Source organism: Stigmatopora argus, chromosome 12 (assembly GCF_051989625.1).
Source record: "Stigmatopora argus isolate UIUO_Sarg chromosome 12, RoL_Sarg_1.0, whole genome shotgun sequence".
Classification (NCBI taxonomy): domain Eukaryota; kingdom Metazoa; phylum Chordata; class Actinopteri; order Syngnathiformes; family Syngnathidae; genus Stigmatopora; species Stigmatopora argus.
The window spans coordinates 6733439-6750072 of NC_135398.1; the positions used below are offsets into that span (position 1 = coordinate 6733439).

At 42.3% G+C, this 16634-nt stretch overlaps 1 protein-coding gene and 1 long non-coding RNA gene across 5 annotated transcripts; one reads left to right on the forward strand and one right to left on the reverse strand.

Annotated features, from left to right (window-relative positions):
* The first annotated feature begins 494 nt into the window (after window positions 1–494).
* LOC144086000 (uncharacterized) lies at window positions 495–14000 on the forward strand. 2 transcript variants are annotated; one of them, XR_013304320.1, is made up of 8 exons: window positions 495–575; window positions 1389–1490; window positions 5648–5887; window positions 7594–7769; window positions 9895–10008; window positions 11293–11438; window positions 13570–13696; window positions 13885–14000. It is a non-coding gene; the product is annotated as an uncharacterized LOC144086000 (long non-coding RNA). The 2 variants fall into 2 exon arrangements; XR_013304321.1 differs by lacking the exons at window positions 13570–13696; window positions 13885–14000 and having other exon boundaries at window positions 9895–10003; window positions 11293–12231.
* On the reverse strand, window positions 1253–15595 carry LOC144085998 (hepatocyte nuclear factor 6-like). Of its 3 annotated transcripts, none has more exons than XM_077615726.1 (3): window positions 14439–15595; window positions 9913–10001; window positions 5738–5978 (listed from the first exon to the last, which is right to left on the reverse strand). In XM_077615726.1, the coding sequence occupies exons 1-3, from the start codon at window positions 15553–15555 to the stop codon at window positions 5880–5882; spliced, it is 1305 nt and encodes a 434-aa protein (XP_077471852.1). In that variant the 5' UTR covers window positions 15556–15595; the 3' UTR covers window positions 5738–5879. The 3 variants fall into 3 exon arrangements, with proteins under 3 accessions (XP_077471851.1, XP_077471852.1, XP_077471853.1); XM_077615727.1 differs by having other exon boundaries at window positions 5857–5978; window positions 9908–10001; XM_077615725.1 differs by lacking the exon at window positions 9913–10001 and having other exon boundaries at window positions 1253–5978.
* Between the last annotated feature and the right edge of the window lie 1039 nt (window positions 15596–16634).

Below are 16634 nucleotides of genomic sequence, written 5' to 3' on the forward strand. Positions count from 1 at the left end.
TGATTAAAGCAAAAGTGGTCAATTAAGAGTGAATCTATGTCTATCAAGATAGATAGAAACTCTATGGGCTGTCGGCAGGATGAAATACGGCAGAGCCAACGATGCAGATGACCTGAAGGCAGCCGTCAAAGCAACCTGCACTACCAAAGATTGATTCCCTCCATGCGGAGCCCAATGATGCAGTAATTTGTGCAAAAGCAGGTTCAAAAGTATTGAGTGTATGAAAATATATGCATATTTTCCATAAACCTCCGATTTTGTCCTAAAACATCCTTATTTGGGATTATTCTATATTGTGTGACATTTCATAATATGTTGGAAATAGTCATCTTCATTAATGCTGTCACTTTATGCGTAATTGATTAAATAACCTCTTCTTTTTCTGAAATGACTCCCCAAAAATTGAACTTTTTTTGCACTCATTTTTAGATCTGCTGTTCATGTGCATTGTAGTTATGAATCTCGCCGCTAGAGAGCGTTGGTTTCCAATTTAGGTGTCAAGTCAACTATCCTGAAGAAGACAGTGCCAACGAATGGAACGTGCCTAGAAAGTTTTTGAAACGACGGTAATTAAGGTAAACTTGCTCAGAAAATCAATTGTAAAAACACTTTTAAAGAAAATTATTATTCCAACACTTCTGCCAAACAACAATGAGCGTTGAGTGTGTTAGCGTCGTGTTTCCGGTCACAACCAATCTGATACTTGCTAGCTCAAAACTAAAGAATCGGATAAAACATTTATTTTAAATTTGTTCTTAATTGTATTTGAATAATGTGTGAAAATAGCATAGTAAAGTCGTGGGAAATACGGAAAAATGCCCTAAAAAATGAATGTAGACCACCAAACAACAAACTGTTGTTTATGTTAGGAACAGGTGAAAGCAATCAATACACAACATCTACTCTAAATTACAATTTTTCTACCAAGTCATGCCATTTTCAATATGGTAGGAGACTAAATGTATTGCTCGAAAAGTTGTCGAGAAATAATTCAGTTTAACTAGAATTGAAAGAAATGCTTTGACTTTGTTTTCTACAAATTTGTGAAATTAGTGTTAGGATTAAGGTCGTCCTTGTAAAAAACTTTCCCCTTCCCTCAGAATATTTGCACGATTTTTATCCACCACTAGATGATAGCAGAGGACCTAATTTGGAATCTATTACCACAAACACTAAAACACAAGACTCTTAATTGGTTGAATCTTTATTTTCCTTGTCCGTCTAAGCACACACATTTCCTTTACATTTTCATTGCAGTGTTGTTCGTGCAGGCAGAGGAACGTGACACTTTTTAAAAAAGAGATGAAGTTAAGAATGAGGGCTCTCAATGTAACTGCCACATCTTTTGACACGTGTTTGTGTGTATGTATCTTTGCATACTTGCGCAGGCATGAGATCAACGTCTTCGATTAGATGTCCGCTTAACGTGTCAGAGCCAGAGCGAGTCCTGGGTGCCTCCCACCGAAAAGGTCACTCTCCACAGGTCAAAGGTGAACCCATACACACACACACACACACACACACACACATGGGCAGATCTCAGAGAGCCATCCTCCTTCTCTTTGCATCTCTCCTGTTCAGTGTCACTGCCCTCCTCCTCCATCACTCCTTCTCTCCCTCCATGTTTTTTTTCTGTCTCTTTGCTCTATTTGAAATTGATTGTCTCCTACCATCACAAAGACACTTGGTTCTGATTGATTGATCGGCCGCGGGAGAGGGAGAGAACATCGACACGGGGGCTTCCACAGCTCGGAAGGGAAAACAAATGACGCCATTTTGATGTACTGAAAGAAAGCGCCTTCCGACAGCTGCCAGCCGCTCTGTTTGTTTTTACTTGGGCAAGCTCCCAAAGCAGACAAACACCTCCAGCCCACCCAGCCCAATTGCAGATTACATACAGGCCAGTTGAAATACGGCAACAAAACAAACAAAAACAAAAAAGGTAGACAAAACACCTCCCCCTCCGTGATTTAAAAAGAGACATAGCTTCTGACGTACATTTGACACAAAAGGTCAAGGGAAAGACGCAGGACTGACGCGAGTGTGCATACAAATTCACATAATTTATACAAATACATCAACACCACATGAAAAGACATTAATCTTAAAGGAATGTATCTGGAAACCAAACCCAGTCTTTTTTTTGTCTTTCTCTCCCTACTCCGCTGCCTTTCGAGGTACATTTAATCCTGCAGTTTAAAATACACTTATTATAGTATCCATGCATAAAGAATTGCTTTTCCCACCCCTTGTAACAGAGATGCTTTGTTTGGTTCTTTTTTCACTTCAACACACAAAAATGACTTCAAACACAAAAAGAGCCAAACTGAACATAGTCTTTATCATTTTCCTCATTTTGTATTTTGCTTTCTCCAATTTTTTTCAGATATATCTGTATACGTTTTTTTTTCTTAAATAGCACAGCGTGCAAACTTATACGAACAATAAATTATAATGAATAAGCAGAAAAAATGCCTTATGCCGGGATTAGTAATAGAAAAAGATCGTTTGCTACTTTGGGTAGCATCGCCGCTGTTGCCAAAACGTTAAAGATTTGAGGTATATCAAGATGGATTGGCTACGCATGCCTGCCAAAGTGTGATACTACCCTGGACTGAGGGACCGGCGAAGGGGGATGGATGAAATGCCAATCGTCACTCTTTGGATCAGTAATTTGAAGGCTGCATTTCAGCTAGCAGAATCGGTGGAAATTGTAAACAGACATTCAGATACACGTCTACACTCCGATTACAAATTACATAAAAATATCTCTGGCAAGAGTGTGTATATTCATCCAGAGTGAAATCATTTCATTTCTCCAGAAGGTTGAAAGATATGCAAAAAAGGAAGGTATAGAGAAAAAAAATGAAATGATTTGGAATTGTAACTGCCCTTTCTGATTAGAGGTTGAACCACTAAAGACGTTTTTCCATTCAAATAATGTCATGAAATCAAAGTCGATTAATCAATGGTGTTGATAATTTCCCCGCACAATACTCCAGTCTACAAAGCTTTTTTTGTTTTTGCACCACAGCCTAGATTCACATAAAAAACACATTTTAGTGAAGAAAAAAATTGATGCTGCTGATTTAAAAAAAATGTGCTTGTGCTGAATCAAATTGCAGTTTCTTCACATTTTCCAATTGTAACCTTGTACAGCAAAGGGGAAGAAAGTTAAGTGAGTTGCTACAGGTGTCTTTTTTTATAGCAAATACTAGTTTCCAGTGGTGGAAGTTCTTCCTTGGTTAATTGGAAGATAAATCACAATTAAGATAGATTAATCGACTTCAATTTCCCACCAATCGGTTCAACCGCTATCATCCACTGGTGTGCTCATGTACATAGAGCAGTCCAACTCCTGATTGAAGGAAAAAGGCACTCAACTCTTCCCGCATGGCAAAGACACAGTCGTGTGTTTGACATGCGGCCGGAGTGCTCTCGGAAATGCGTTGGTGAGGCTCGCTTTGGACAAATGTACCCTAACTGTATGAGCATCTCCCAGGCCCGATAAATTGTCTTTGTTATAAAGAGCAAATAAACATTCTGTGAGGTAGCCTGTACTGAGTTCCAGCGAATGATGTACCGAACCCAATTAATCGTGAATGTGGTGAAGATTGGTGTCTGTTAATCTGCTCCCTTTTCTTCCTTTGTCCTCTAGTCTGATTATCTCCCGCTAGATGCTACACAACTAGTGGCTTTGCCCATGTACTACACGGAAATACACTGAAAAAGCAGTGCGACTCATTTTAGCGCCCTCACGAATGAATAGGAATGCAGTGATGGTCCAATTCAAAGGAGTCAAAAGTCCAGAAATCAAGGAAGAAGTCCTTTCTGTCCACAAAGTCCATCTACATTGTATTCAACAATTTTTTGCACAGTCATTTTTTTGGGTATCCCCTCCTAGCCTGTGCATAGGATCAGTCTATGACATGTTAATTTTTTTAGTTTTTTTTTTTTTACATTTTAACAAGGTGCTTTTTTTTAAATTTATTTTTTACATTATCAGCACAACATAGCACAATCGTCATAAAAGAGGAAACCATGTGTCTATGGTACTAGACTTACCCGCATCAATATTAGGGAGGGAAAAAAAAGACAACCACGAGGATTGTAGCAAATAAATGGGCTAGATAAGACATAATAAAATGAATGGTTATTTACATTTATATATTGAATCGCATTAAGCTTTTTGTTTGAGGTATGGATTAGGCGACATGCCCTTTAGTGCTTGCAGCGGGGTGGTTGTGATAACACGTGGCAAAGAGCGAGCGGCATCTGTTCGTTGATTATCGTAAAGAGGCAAACGTCATTGGCACTCAGGATCCTATATTGTGACATTTGACCTCTGTCTTTGGCCACTACAACAGAGCAGCGCTCGCTCCCTGCGCAGGTGAGCGCGACCCGTGTGGAAGTCCCTTTTTGATTGTTCTCCTTACGTGACCTGAAAATAACCTCTTGGGTGGCTACAGCCGCGGAACCCTAAGACTCTAAAGATGAACATTCAAATGTGTGTTAAACCATCGCTGACGATTACCGTATTTCCTCAAATATTGTCTTCACCGCTAATATGCAATCAAATTACACTGCTCCCACTCTTCAAATGTTGCAAATGTGGCAAAAAATTTAATGTTCTGCCTGATATTTTTCATTTAACCAACTTTTACTTTTCTATTTTTTTAGGGAGACATGCTTGAATCTTGTAAAACTAAATAGAACATTATTTTTGGAAAATCTTGAAAGTTTAGTCATTTAGAAAATGACTACCCTTAAATATTTGAATGAGGTCACACGATTTTGTTTGCCCTCTTGGTTTCTATATTCTATCAAACAAAAGAAAATGAACAAATAATTACTTGAATACTGTCTACTAGCCTGAGGAAAAGTAATAGACGGGCTAGCGAATAGCATTCGCTTTGTAGTTTACCCAAAACCAGATCCAAAAAAATGCCTACAGATAATACAGCAGGTAATTGAAATTTAATGGAAATACAGTAGTCTTCTGTTGTTGTTTTTTTGCTGCGCGACAATTGTGCATTGAGCTAACGCACTAAAAGTGAATTCTTTGGTTTTTGTTGGCCGTGTTTTGGTGCGAGATGGAAGCTCAAATATATGAAATGTGGTTTAAGTTGACAGCAGGTGGCAGTGTTATTCTGGGCCAAAATGAAATGTGTCACTCATGCACCCGCGTGACCCTCACATGCAGTATTGAGGAGACGTGGTTAGCGGGTCAAAGGACCACTTGACAGCCACACATTCTCTTTTGTTCGTCGGTGAAATGACTTGCGGTGGATTGCGGCCCAGCAGGCGCACCTGCTGTCAGATTGCGAGAAATGACTCGGGTCTCCGCACCAAACCCACAGCAAAATAACTCCTTCCTCCTCAAGGCCTCGGCTTCACGCCAAATCGTCATTATCTGACACGCCCAACAACGGCGTGCTTTTGCGTCAGCCACGTGCGCTTATTTGAGGCTTTCGAGCGACTGTATTTTTGGTTCATGAAGAGTTCACCCCTGATAGTAAAATTCTGAGTCCGAAAAATGATCTGATTCACCTGCTCCGTCCGGTCAGAAGCACTTTGAGCAGATGAATGAGATGGAAAGAAAAGCACACACCCTGTAGCTCATTCTACACTCCCCATCCGTCCTCAGGCTTTGGAGAAAGTGCCGACCGAAGAGGTGCCGGGGTGGACGGGCGAAGAGTTGGCATTGCCGTGTCTGTGAACGCCGTGCACGTGGCCGTGCTCCTCCACGTCCCAGCGATCCGGACAGCGGCGACGCGAGTTCATGAAGAAATTGGAGACGGTGGAGAGCTCCAGGCACAGCTGTTGGGAGATGGTCACCTGCATCTCCTTGGAGGGTCGGCGGTTCTCTCGGAAGATGGCTACCAAGGTACGACGCTGCAGGTCTGTGAAGACCAGCCGCTGCTTCTTTGGCACCTGGTTGCGCTCTCGTCCTCGGTCTTCCTCCTTGCGTTTACATGCTGGTCGAGAAATCACAAAGACATGTTTAGTCTCTTTCTAATTCACAGATTTTTCACATAGACATTATCAAAACAATTAGTAATGGATCTAAAAGGCTCTTGGTGCTTCTTGAGAACAATTAGGATTAAATCTGACTATGAAATGGCACATTTAATTGGTCTAAATATCAAGCTAGTTGTCGCTTACCCACCACCTAATCAATCAAAGTCCACCAAAAGACTGCAGTGTAGTGTAGTGGAATATTGAATGTTTTTTTTTGTCAAAAAATGAATGAATCTATATGTTTCGTTTTTCCTGTTTTTAATTTAGGGGGGGGGGGGCATTTTTAACCCCTCATAGTCAATATGGATTGGTAACTGTGACCTATTGCCAGTTTTTAATCTCTTACAGCAAATTATGAAAATTGAATTGAATTCGGACTGCACAATATGGTCAAGTGAAGCCTAAATTCTGTTGCACTTCTCATTTTAAACACAAGCTGGAACGAGTCACTTAAAAAGCACTTCCCTCTTAGCTCTGCGTCAAAAACAATGTTGAAATCATTGTAGGAATCGGTGTAGCATTTCAGTATTTTCTTTCACAAAAGCCGATTAAAAAAATCAATGATACATTGCGCTAGCTCGGTTGCGATTGTCTTGACATTTTTGCTATCACGTAAATTTTCATTTTTTTTCTGTTGTCTACATATAAATATTTTGCAATATACTACTTATACCTCTGGATTATTATATTGCTTTTTGCCTTTAAAGGTGCTACGAAATGGTGACCGACCACAGAAAAAGAATGGAAATGACTGCACTACTGTAATTTTTGTAGAAAACGAATTTTCCACTCAAATCTGGCAGTTTTTATTTTTTTTACAATTTTACAGTTATGTCACTCAAAACAATATTTCACTGAACACACCCTATTTATGTCTAGCTTTCTAGTACTGCGCTAGCTAGTAAATATTGATGATTAAATGTCATAGAACAATCACACAGCAACAAGAAGCTAGAAAATCTAAGGATAGCACACAAGCAGCCTACAAAAATTTAATAAATGAAACTGGAGGAATTTTAGGTCTTAGATGAGAAAAAAAAAGTTTGGACACCCATGCTAAAAAGGGTGAACTTCAAAGTTGAGATTGAATGTTTTGGATGACGCTCGTTGCTTTAACATTGACTCTACTAAACTATCCTGAGAAGGAACGGGCGGTTACGCGTGGATAAATGGTCTGGATCGCAGCTTTTAACGCGGCTCGCCGGAATGAAACGCTGACAAAGACTCGGGTTGGCGTTGGAGATGCACCGTCAGTGGGGCTCGGTTCCGGCCGCGAGGGCTGAAGCGAATCCGTTCTGTTCTGCTGCCCTAAAAAGCTGCAATGATCGATTTTCCGCGGTTTTCTCCCGAACACGTGGTCCAGTAATCAGGGCTCCCTTCCCCACCCGATCGATCGCCATCGATCCGTGAGACCGAGGTGTGTGTGTGTGCACGCGCGTGGGAGGAAGCTTGCGTATGCGAGAAGTGTGGAACTCGGGAGCGCGCTTTGTGACAATGTAAATCGCTGGGAAAACCGAAGATGTTTCACAAAATATTTCTCTCAAAGGGTGTTTTGTTTTTGCGTGTGTGTAGAACGTGGCGAGAGCCAAGCCAGAGAGCTGCGAGAAGAAAGGCAATAAGGCTGGCCGGAGTGGAGGTGGTGCATGCACATGATTGATGACTTCACAGCAGGTTTAGACAACAACAGTAAACAGATTTGACTGTGAGGACGGATCAATATGAACGTGCACATGAGTATGCATGACTGGGTAAGCACGCGTGTCGGGATCTTCATTTCTCGCCATTTGTTAGTGCCAGCAAAGTATGGCGCTCAACTATTCTCTGTTTTTTTCTTCTTCCATTGTTTCAATTTGACCTCAGATTGATAGCCCCCGTTATTGACTGAGCCCAAACATTTCATGGAACGTTTATTCAATTGGTTCAGGTTCAGCCAAGCTAGAATCTCCTTCTGGCTCCCTAAGTGCTATCTCAAACTAAACTCAATACTGCCTAATGTAATGACTGAAGGCTAGTGCTAATATAGTGATAATTTAATATGTAATGCCTGTTTCCCAACAAGTTGGGCTTCCGGCCATTTCGCAGTGCCAACACACCACTCGGCTGCTTTTTCAAAGTTTAGCTTGGAGCAGGGACCAAATCATTTCAGAAAATCTTTCTTTCAGCCCCAACATTTACTCACAAAGTCTATAGAAAATGTCTACGCACCCCAGTTCAATTTTATATGCGGATATATGAAATAACACGTTTATTTGCCTCCTACCGAACGTCTAACGTCGTCAATGCCGCTGAGAGATGAGCACTCAGATGCCGTCCTCCTAGTTTAAATGAATTGGATGATTGTAAACACTATTGCATTTTAAAAAATAACAATCACATTTAGAGTCATTTGGGGATCTTATTAAAAAAATCATTAAAGTTCTGTTAATTTGTTATTCATTTACATAATATAAAAGTAGGCCACCCTTTAACCCTGACCTGCCAGATTGATTAATGACTATACCAAAATGACCAAAATGAGGTCGGCATCCCCGATTTACAGTATATCGATGCCAGGTTTTCACGCAGTAAGAAAAATACAGTAGTTAGATTTATTTTTATTTACTGTATTACGCATTATGTTTGGAGGAATGATCTTAGGATACAAGGCGACCTCCATCTTGCCTTGGTCTGAGTGCGGTCAATACATATTTCAGATAATCAATAGGTCCATTTCAAATGGGGCCCCGGAACAGTCGGCTCCACGGCAATGAATAGGACCACGGGGAAGCAAAAGAGAGAGCATCTCATTAAACAGGCCTCCGTGGAGACAAGAAGCCAAGCCTTAGGTGCCTCATTATCAAATGGCCCTTTCTGAGGGGACAAGCGCCTCCACTTCGTGGTCTCGAGTGGCTTTTGCTTCTTTTCATATGTCAACAGCAACCACTTTATCTCAACCGCTGCTTTAAGCCAAAGAGTTTACTCTTTGTCGCCTATTCGGTGATTTATCGTTTTGCGTGCTGGTGACAGGAGAGCACAGTACAGTCAAGTATCGTTAGCCAGATGTGAAGTCATTTCGCTTTCCGAATGTCTGCACTTGCTTAAGCATACTCATTGTGGTTGTACTAGACACATGATAAGGCACAAATGTAAATGTGTTCATTTGAAAATGACTATAAACATCTTTGCCAGCGACAAATAATAATAGGCGCTCCATTTGTAAGGGAAATGAGATGCGCTCTTTTAGTTACCACTACCTACAATGTGGTGGGATTTTATAATTTGATAGTATTTTGGAGTAGCTACATACAAAAGTGTGATAATCAGGTAGCAGTTTTCTTTTTTTTTTTTTTCCAACAATGATTACATTAATTGGGGTATGCGTCATTCCTCACCAAACCTATTTTGACATCGTGTATAGTACATATTAAAATAAAATAAACTAATGGTCAAGATCACTTGACTTCATTTAACAAAAAAAGCAGTTAACCTAGAAATTGTGCGATCGATAAAACAGCTTAAAGCATTTCGCTCTAATAAAAATTGACCTGTGAGTTTGTGACCCATTTTAAATTAGAAACACTTCTCAATCTGATGCACTGCATTTGACGAATATTAAAAATGTATCTCAGTTAAAACATACATTCTCTTTTTAGGAAGGTAAAAATACAGCCAGTCTACTCAATCCAGTGATTTTTCAATTGAAGGTGATAGACGTCCAAATCATTGCAATTTGGAGGCCTGCCACTGAATGTTCCCGTTTGACTGTCATTGACCGCGATAGACTTCCAAAACCAAATGATTGGACGTCTACGGCGGTCAACGGCAGCCTGTGAGTTAAGTGAATCCCACTTTGAAATGAATATTTGTGAAATGTGTGTGTGTTTGTGTGGGCAGACGGTGAACTAACCGCACCGTGCTGCTGCTAGTCGACCCCTGGACGGAGGGATGAGATCGGGCTTTGTGTGCGGCGAGACGGGCCCTCTCACGCCCTGGACGGACTACTGTAAGGCGAGAAACAGTTTTGTGTCAATCACTGTGTGTCACACCTCAAGATTTACGCGTATTGATAGTATCGATCAGATTAAAGGCCCTCGATAATGCAGCTGTAGCACCCCCTCGTACACAAGCACACAATGGCCCTGCTCGAACGCGGCCAAGCACCCGCAATTGATCACCATTGGATTATTTGAAACATTTCCTTTAGTTGTCAATTTAAAGCGCGTGTTGTCTTGTCCAGACAAGCGATGGGAAGCTCTTGAATGGCTCGTAAGCCGTCGTGGTATCGGCTTTTGTTTTTTATGACTTCTCCGTTTTTTCTTAGCGTTTCCTTCAATACGAATTAACGGTAAACGCCTAATTTCACCGCAGAGTCGTAGCTTTCGTTCTTTATCTTTTTCTGCTCCTATTTTGCGGTAATATATAGCCAGAAAGAAAAAGTGCAATATATTTTGGAAAAAGGGAGTGACAATATATCAGATGTTTTTTTAAATGACCTTGTAGCCTCTACCTAATACAGGGCAATTTTACAATGCATATTCCATTGTTTTAGGTCGGACAGTTGTTTAAATGACTTTCTAGGCGTGGAATCAAAAACCTCATTTTTTCCTTCCTCCACAGCTTACTCCCGTTAAATTAACACTTCACTAACGACTGTTTCTTTCATACTTCTTTGTATGTCAATATTTTTTCATTGTCAAATTTCTCTTGTTAAAACTGTGTTTTCCTGTTTTTTTAATGGAAATTGTTAAAAAAAACTATGTGAACCCAAAATAATTTAGAATTTTCCTCATCCATAAATTAGTTAAATACAGAAGGCAGACATCACAATTAAAAATATGTTTACACTAATATATGATTGAATTTAAATTCACAGACATTTTTTTTCTTCTTCCACAATGACTTAAAACCCCAACTTCAACTTGTTACCACATTCTAGTCTTTTGCGATCTACGGACTGAAATTTTTGTGTGTACTAAATTGTTCTTGAACTTGTAAATTAAAACCTCCAAATTTAAACTACTAAATCGAAATGACACGTGTAAATTGTTCAGGACTGACAAACCAGTCAACTAAAGTACCGTGCTTCACATTTCAACTTTACATTCCCTGTAAAATCTTGGCATACAAATCAAACTGATGCCATAATTATGAGATTGATCTCGGCGTGGCCATAAAATCAAGTTATGATATGCCATAAAAAGATAAGTGCAAATATTTGAAGCCAATGTTTTGCTGTGAAAATCAGCAAAGGTCTTCCCCCAAATGCTAACTGTGCCACACTTGTGTTTTTAGGAGGACAGATGTGCTGGTCCAAAGCCAAATGTAAAATGAGAAGGAGGAAACAAGGAAAGAAGGAAAGAAGGGAAGGAGAGCACCGAAGAGAGCAGAAGAGAGGAAATCGATAGCGATTCAGAGCGAGTCAGATAAGCCTGAACAATGTATAGTGCAGACACACTCTATAACCCAGTCACTCACACACATATACATGTGAACACACATGCACACACACACACACACACACACACATTGCCTGCCTCCATAAAGACTTATTACAAAGGCCATAAAGTAAGCCTTAAACTCAAATGACATCACAACCTTGGATGGATTTGCTGACACGGGCAGAGAGGACCACAATTCACTCCGTAGCCAATCAAAATCACGTTCTTTGTTCCAATGTTTTACGGCAATTTGCTCACGTTCAACGTTGGCGTTTTCTCCCCGACCCGCTACATGCTCTTTTTTTTGTTTTTTTTTGTTTTGTGCAACGACCCGGTGTTAACCACAGGTTTGGACTTTGCTTACCCAGAAGATGCTGTTACAAGCATCTTACACAGGCACTTTCTGCCTGGCTTTTTCTTCCCCAGTCCTCCGTCCGTCTCCCTCGTACTTATCAATTATTAAGGTCGCTATTGATCCTTTGGCTAGCCTGCTTCTATCAGGCTGTTCACACAAAGCGCAGACCTGCCTGCCTTCGCTCAATCAATGGCGTGCGCAACGCTTATGCTACACATTATTTCACCAGCTCAACTTACTGAAGTTGATGGTGGAGGTGAAATTCAGATGTCAAACTTATCTTTGTGGCGGGTCACGTTGCACTCTTGGGCTATTGTGTCTGTCAATTGTTAATTGACAACTAATATAGTATTGTCGATTGTCGTTGTTAAAAAAAGATGATATATTTTCATTTTTTTGGCTTCTAATCTTTCATTTAAATCGAAAATGTTTCAATTATTGTCGTTTCGTTCCTCGCGTTTCTGTTAGTTAAAAAACAAGAGGGGAAAAATAGTTGAAACGTATCATTTTTAACTTTTTGATTTTTCATTGAAAGGGAAAACTGTAAAAGTTCTCTTAAATTGCATAATTTCGTTTTTAGTCCTATTTCCTTGGAAAAATTGAATCTTCTCTTTTAATTTACTATCCAGTTTTTTTACAAACAACTGTAAAAGTGCCCTTTTCATTTTTAACTATCTTTAAAACAGTGTTGTTTTCTCTGTTTTCAAACCAAAAAAAAGTTTTTTTGACATTTCTCTAGTCCTTAATCTTTCTTCAAATATTACAGGCATGTTTTAGTTTCAAAAACAATGCCAACACAGAAGAAAAAATGTGCCGAACCTCCCCCTGTTCTTTTTGATTGGATGCCCCTCGCCGTCAACGACAGTTCAAAAGAGTACTGCAAAATGAGCTTATCGCTTATTACCACGTTAGCCAGCAGCATTGTTGTTTTATGATGTTACTGTCATGCTGCAGACTGCCGAAGGTGAGCGAGCGCATGAGGGATTGGGAAACAGCACTATTGATCTCCAATGTGCAAAGCCAGGCAAACAAAAAAGGACCGAGTTACACTATTAACGACATTCGCAGACCCGTCGTGTAATCCTCGTCTCAATACAGGATATTTCGCCGTCGATGCACGTGGCTGTGATGCCTGTTTACGTTATTCTCTGTCATTATCATCTTGGGCGAAGCTATATTTTAGTCTGGGGTTCCGCGAGGGTTCCTTTATCAGAAACACCAAACGGAAATGTCACAACATTGAAGTAAGGAGAATCTCAACTTAATGATTTACTTTGAAATCTGGACATTTTCATTTGACCACAAAGTCTGATTCATGGTCAAGAATAGATACACATTCACTTTCTACCATTTAATGGTGGAGCATTTGTCACATGTATTATTCTATAGATTGAACCAGTCAGTGAATTAATTATTTTTTGGGACATTGACATGATTTGAAATCAAGATACAGAAATATTCCAAGTACATATTGTATTTTGCAGTTGTGTAGGATTTTGCAGTTGTGAAGGATTTCTTTTTTTTGTTTTAATTGATCACCAAAATGGTCGTAATTGTGAAAATATTCGCAGTTGTTCATGTTGCTTAATGTACAGTTAGTGGCAAATATGTGAATGGTGATGTTAAAATGGAGATTTTGCTTGGAATATGCCTATTGAATTTATCGTAATGAGCTCGCATCATGCAACCACCTGTCTTGTGTTCTAATTTTAGAGCCTTTCCATCTGACTGCTCAATGAAAAGTCGCACGGAATGTGTGGTTATTGTGTCTTTCAGCTCCCCATACGAGTATTGATCCACGTGCCACATTTAAAAGGGTGAGTGGGAACTGGCATATTGATCAGGCAGTCTAGGGTCACCCTGCTTTCTCCTGCCATGATTTGGCCCGCAAGTCCAACACCTGGTAATGTTTACACTCCAGAAATACTCTTTTTATTTTGTAGGTTTGTGAAACTTTGGAGTTATACTCCCATAGGTTTGATAATGATATATCATTTAACTACTATAACATGCCTGGTTTAGATCCTCATTTTTGGTGCATGCATGTACTCTGACATTTAAAAAAATGTAAAATATATGATTCCTTTATAGGGACTCATTGGCTACCACGGACAGCTTGAGACGTCCAATCCATTTTGGCCGGGGGGCTGCCAGTGACCATTCAAAAGACGATTGGTCTAGTGCCGTCAATGAAAGTCAAGCATACATGAAAGGGACATATATGGTAAATGGAAATTTTAAAAAGTAAAAGTAAAATGTGTTATGTATAGAGAGTCTATTGTTATTTATTTGATCCATTTATATACATTTTAAAAAAAACATATAACGTAATGATTACCTACGAATAATAATAGTAAATTTAATCGTGGCATTTTGGGTTCTTTAGGCCACACTTGTATACTGAGTGTTAATTAATATTGTTATGTCTACTATATGGACACTGTGTCTTAATGTGTTTATTTCCCCCTAAAATGACCAAAAAATAGTGGCTTGCCCAAAATTGTTGTTGTGAAACGCATGTGAACGCAGGTCAGGTGCTGAACCCGTCCTGCCTGTCCACTGTCCATGGTGCTGGAATGTGAGGCCATTTTCCACGTTTGATTCAATGGCGTGATGGAATGGAGATCAAATGACACCTTTCTTACCGGCCAGCCGAAGAGCGGACATCCGCTGAAACTCGGGCTCCTGCAGCCACTTCCACATCCTCCGAAAGGTCTCCCGGCCGGACTTGAGCTTACTCCAGGGCTTGGGGTTCCGGAGCAGGTCCGAGAGGGTCCCCTGGGACCGGCTCAGGATCCTCTGGGCGAAGATGGCCTGCGGGATGGAGTAGCGCTTCAATTCCGCCGTTATCCTCTGAGCCACCTCCTTGGTGTTGATTTCCTCCGCCTGGATGCCCGAGCCCGCCACCCCGGCCTGACCGTGCCCCCCGTGGCCGTGGCCGTGCCTCTCGCGCTCCCCCAGCATGACGGCGCCGCCGGGCTGCGCGTGGAGGTGGCCGTGCGGGTGGTGCGGGTGCATGCCGTTCAAGTTGGAGAGCATGCCGTGGCTGTGGCCGTGGCCGCCCAAACTCCTCGCCAGGTGCTCCTGCTCGCTCCTGGACAGCATGGAGGCGTGCGGCTCGAAGCCCGACACCGGCGACAGCATCTTGGCTTCGGCCGGGAGGTGCGCGCCGGCCCCGTAGGAGCCCAGCGGCTGCTGGGCCGCGTGCAAGGAGCCCAGGCCGCTGGGCAGCGGCGAAAGCGAGCCGTGGCCGTGCACGGCCGACATTTCCTTGGGGTAGGGGCCGTACAGGTTGCCCATGGGGGCCAGCCCGCGGTGCTCGTCCCGCATGAGCGTGAAGCTGCCGCTGACGTTCCCGGACGAGAGCCTGGAGTGGGCCGCCGCCGCCGCGTGATGGTGGTGGTGGTGGTGGTGCGAGTGCGGATGGTGGAACTTCTCCGACACGGTGGAGATGGGAGGTAGGTGCTGCAGCGGGGCCAGGGTGGTGTACGTGTTGCTCAGACTCATCCCGCTGTCGCACATGCTGATGGACGGGTGCAGGTGTCCCGACAGCCCCGCCGGGTCCTGCCGGTAGTCTCCGCCGGAGGAGCCCTCCAGGATGGAGCCCAGGCCGGACACCATCGCCGAGCGCGCGGCGGGGCCGTGCGACGCCAGGTTCCGGGGAGCCGAGCTGGAGGAGGGCGACGGCCGCGAGCTCATCGGGTTCCCCGCCTGCGAGTGCGACGACGAGATGCCGTGCAGGTTCTCCATGGTGAGCTCCATCCCAAGCGCTCTCCCTCCCCACCCTCACCCGCGGTCTCTCGCTCCGTCCCGGCCCGATCCAATTACCAAAACATGGGAACTCCGATCCATTGATTGGCGAGATTCGATCGGGGGAGATCGCGGAGAACCCGTGGCGTTCCGTGGCGTTCCCACGCGTGCGCGTCCGAGGTCCTCCGTGGCGGAGTTTGAAGCGTGCCGCGTGGATTGCGCACGGTTATATCTCTCTCTTCTCCTGTCCGACAGCGCTCCCCTCCGCGTGGACGCGCACCTGCGGACGCGCGCGCGCGCCGATTCAGCCCCCCTTCACCCCCCCCACCTCCCACCTCGTTATTTTTTTAACTTATTTTTGCGTTTGTACAGAGAATTTGATGCCAAAACAACTTTAGGTGAATGTCAGATTTTTAAAAAAGAAGATAAAACCTCTTATAAAATCTCGAGTTTAATCCAAATTTAAAAAATGACCGAAATGCGTTTATAATAAATAGGCCTAATGTCTTTCATTCTTGCAGAATCGGACATTTCCGTGGATTTTTTGCGTGTATTTGACCCACGTCTCTACTTGGACACACACACACACACACACTTACACTCACACACACACACAGCCGGTTGCTATCTGCGTATAACATGAACTTTTTTTGTTTTGTTTTCCCACGCACTGCATGCTTTTGCAGATACGCTTAGTGATAAAACTGATCGAAATATTGATTGACAGAGATTAATGGCGACGCTCGGACCGAAGGGGGCACCGGGCGGTGGGAGGTGGGCTCCTACGAGGGGGTGATAGAGGTCAGCAAGTTGGGATCGAGCAGATAATAACGGCCGAATTGATGCCAAATCGGAAAGAATGCAAGATGTTCTTTTTCAAAATGACTGGACGGGAATTAAGGAAACGCTCGCAAAACAAATCAATTTGTTGGATTTTAATTTTCAGCCTTTGTCATAATTGACACTTACTGCATATATTTTTTTAATTGTTTTTGGAATTCGCATGATGAGCTGCATCTTCATTTTTAATCTAAACCGCCAGGAAATATGGATAATATTTTAAGTATTAGTGAAATAAGATAACGCGTCAC

Excerpts from the sequence above, each read along its gene's own strand:
- LOC144085998 (XM_077615725.1), bottom strand. The coding sequence starts at position 15,555 with ATGGAGCTCACCATGGAGAACCTGCACGGCATCTCGTCGTCGCACTCG. Across the intron at positions 5,979-14,438 it reads GTCCGCTCTTCGGCTGGCCG|CATGTAAACGCAAGGAGGAA; the intron begins GTAAGAAAGGTG and ends TTTCTCGACCAG.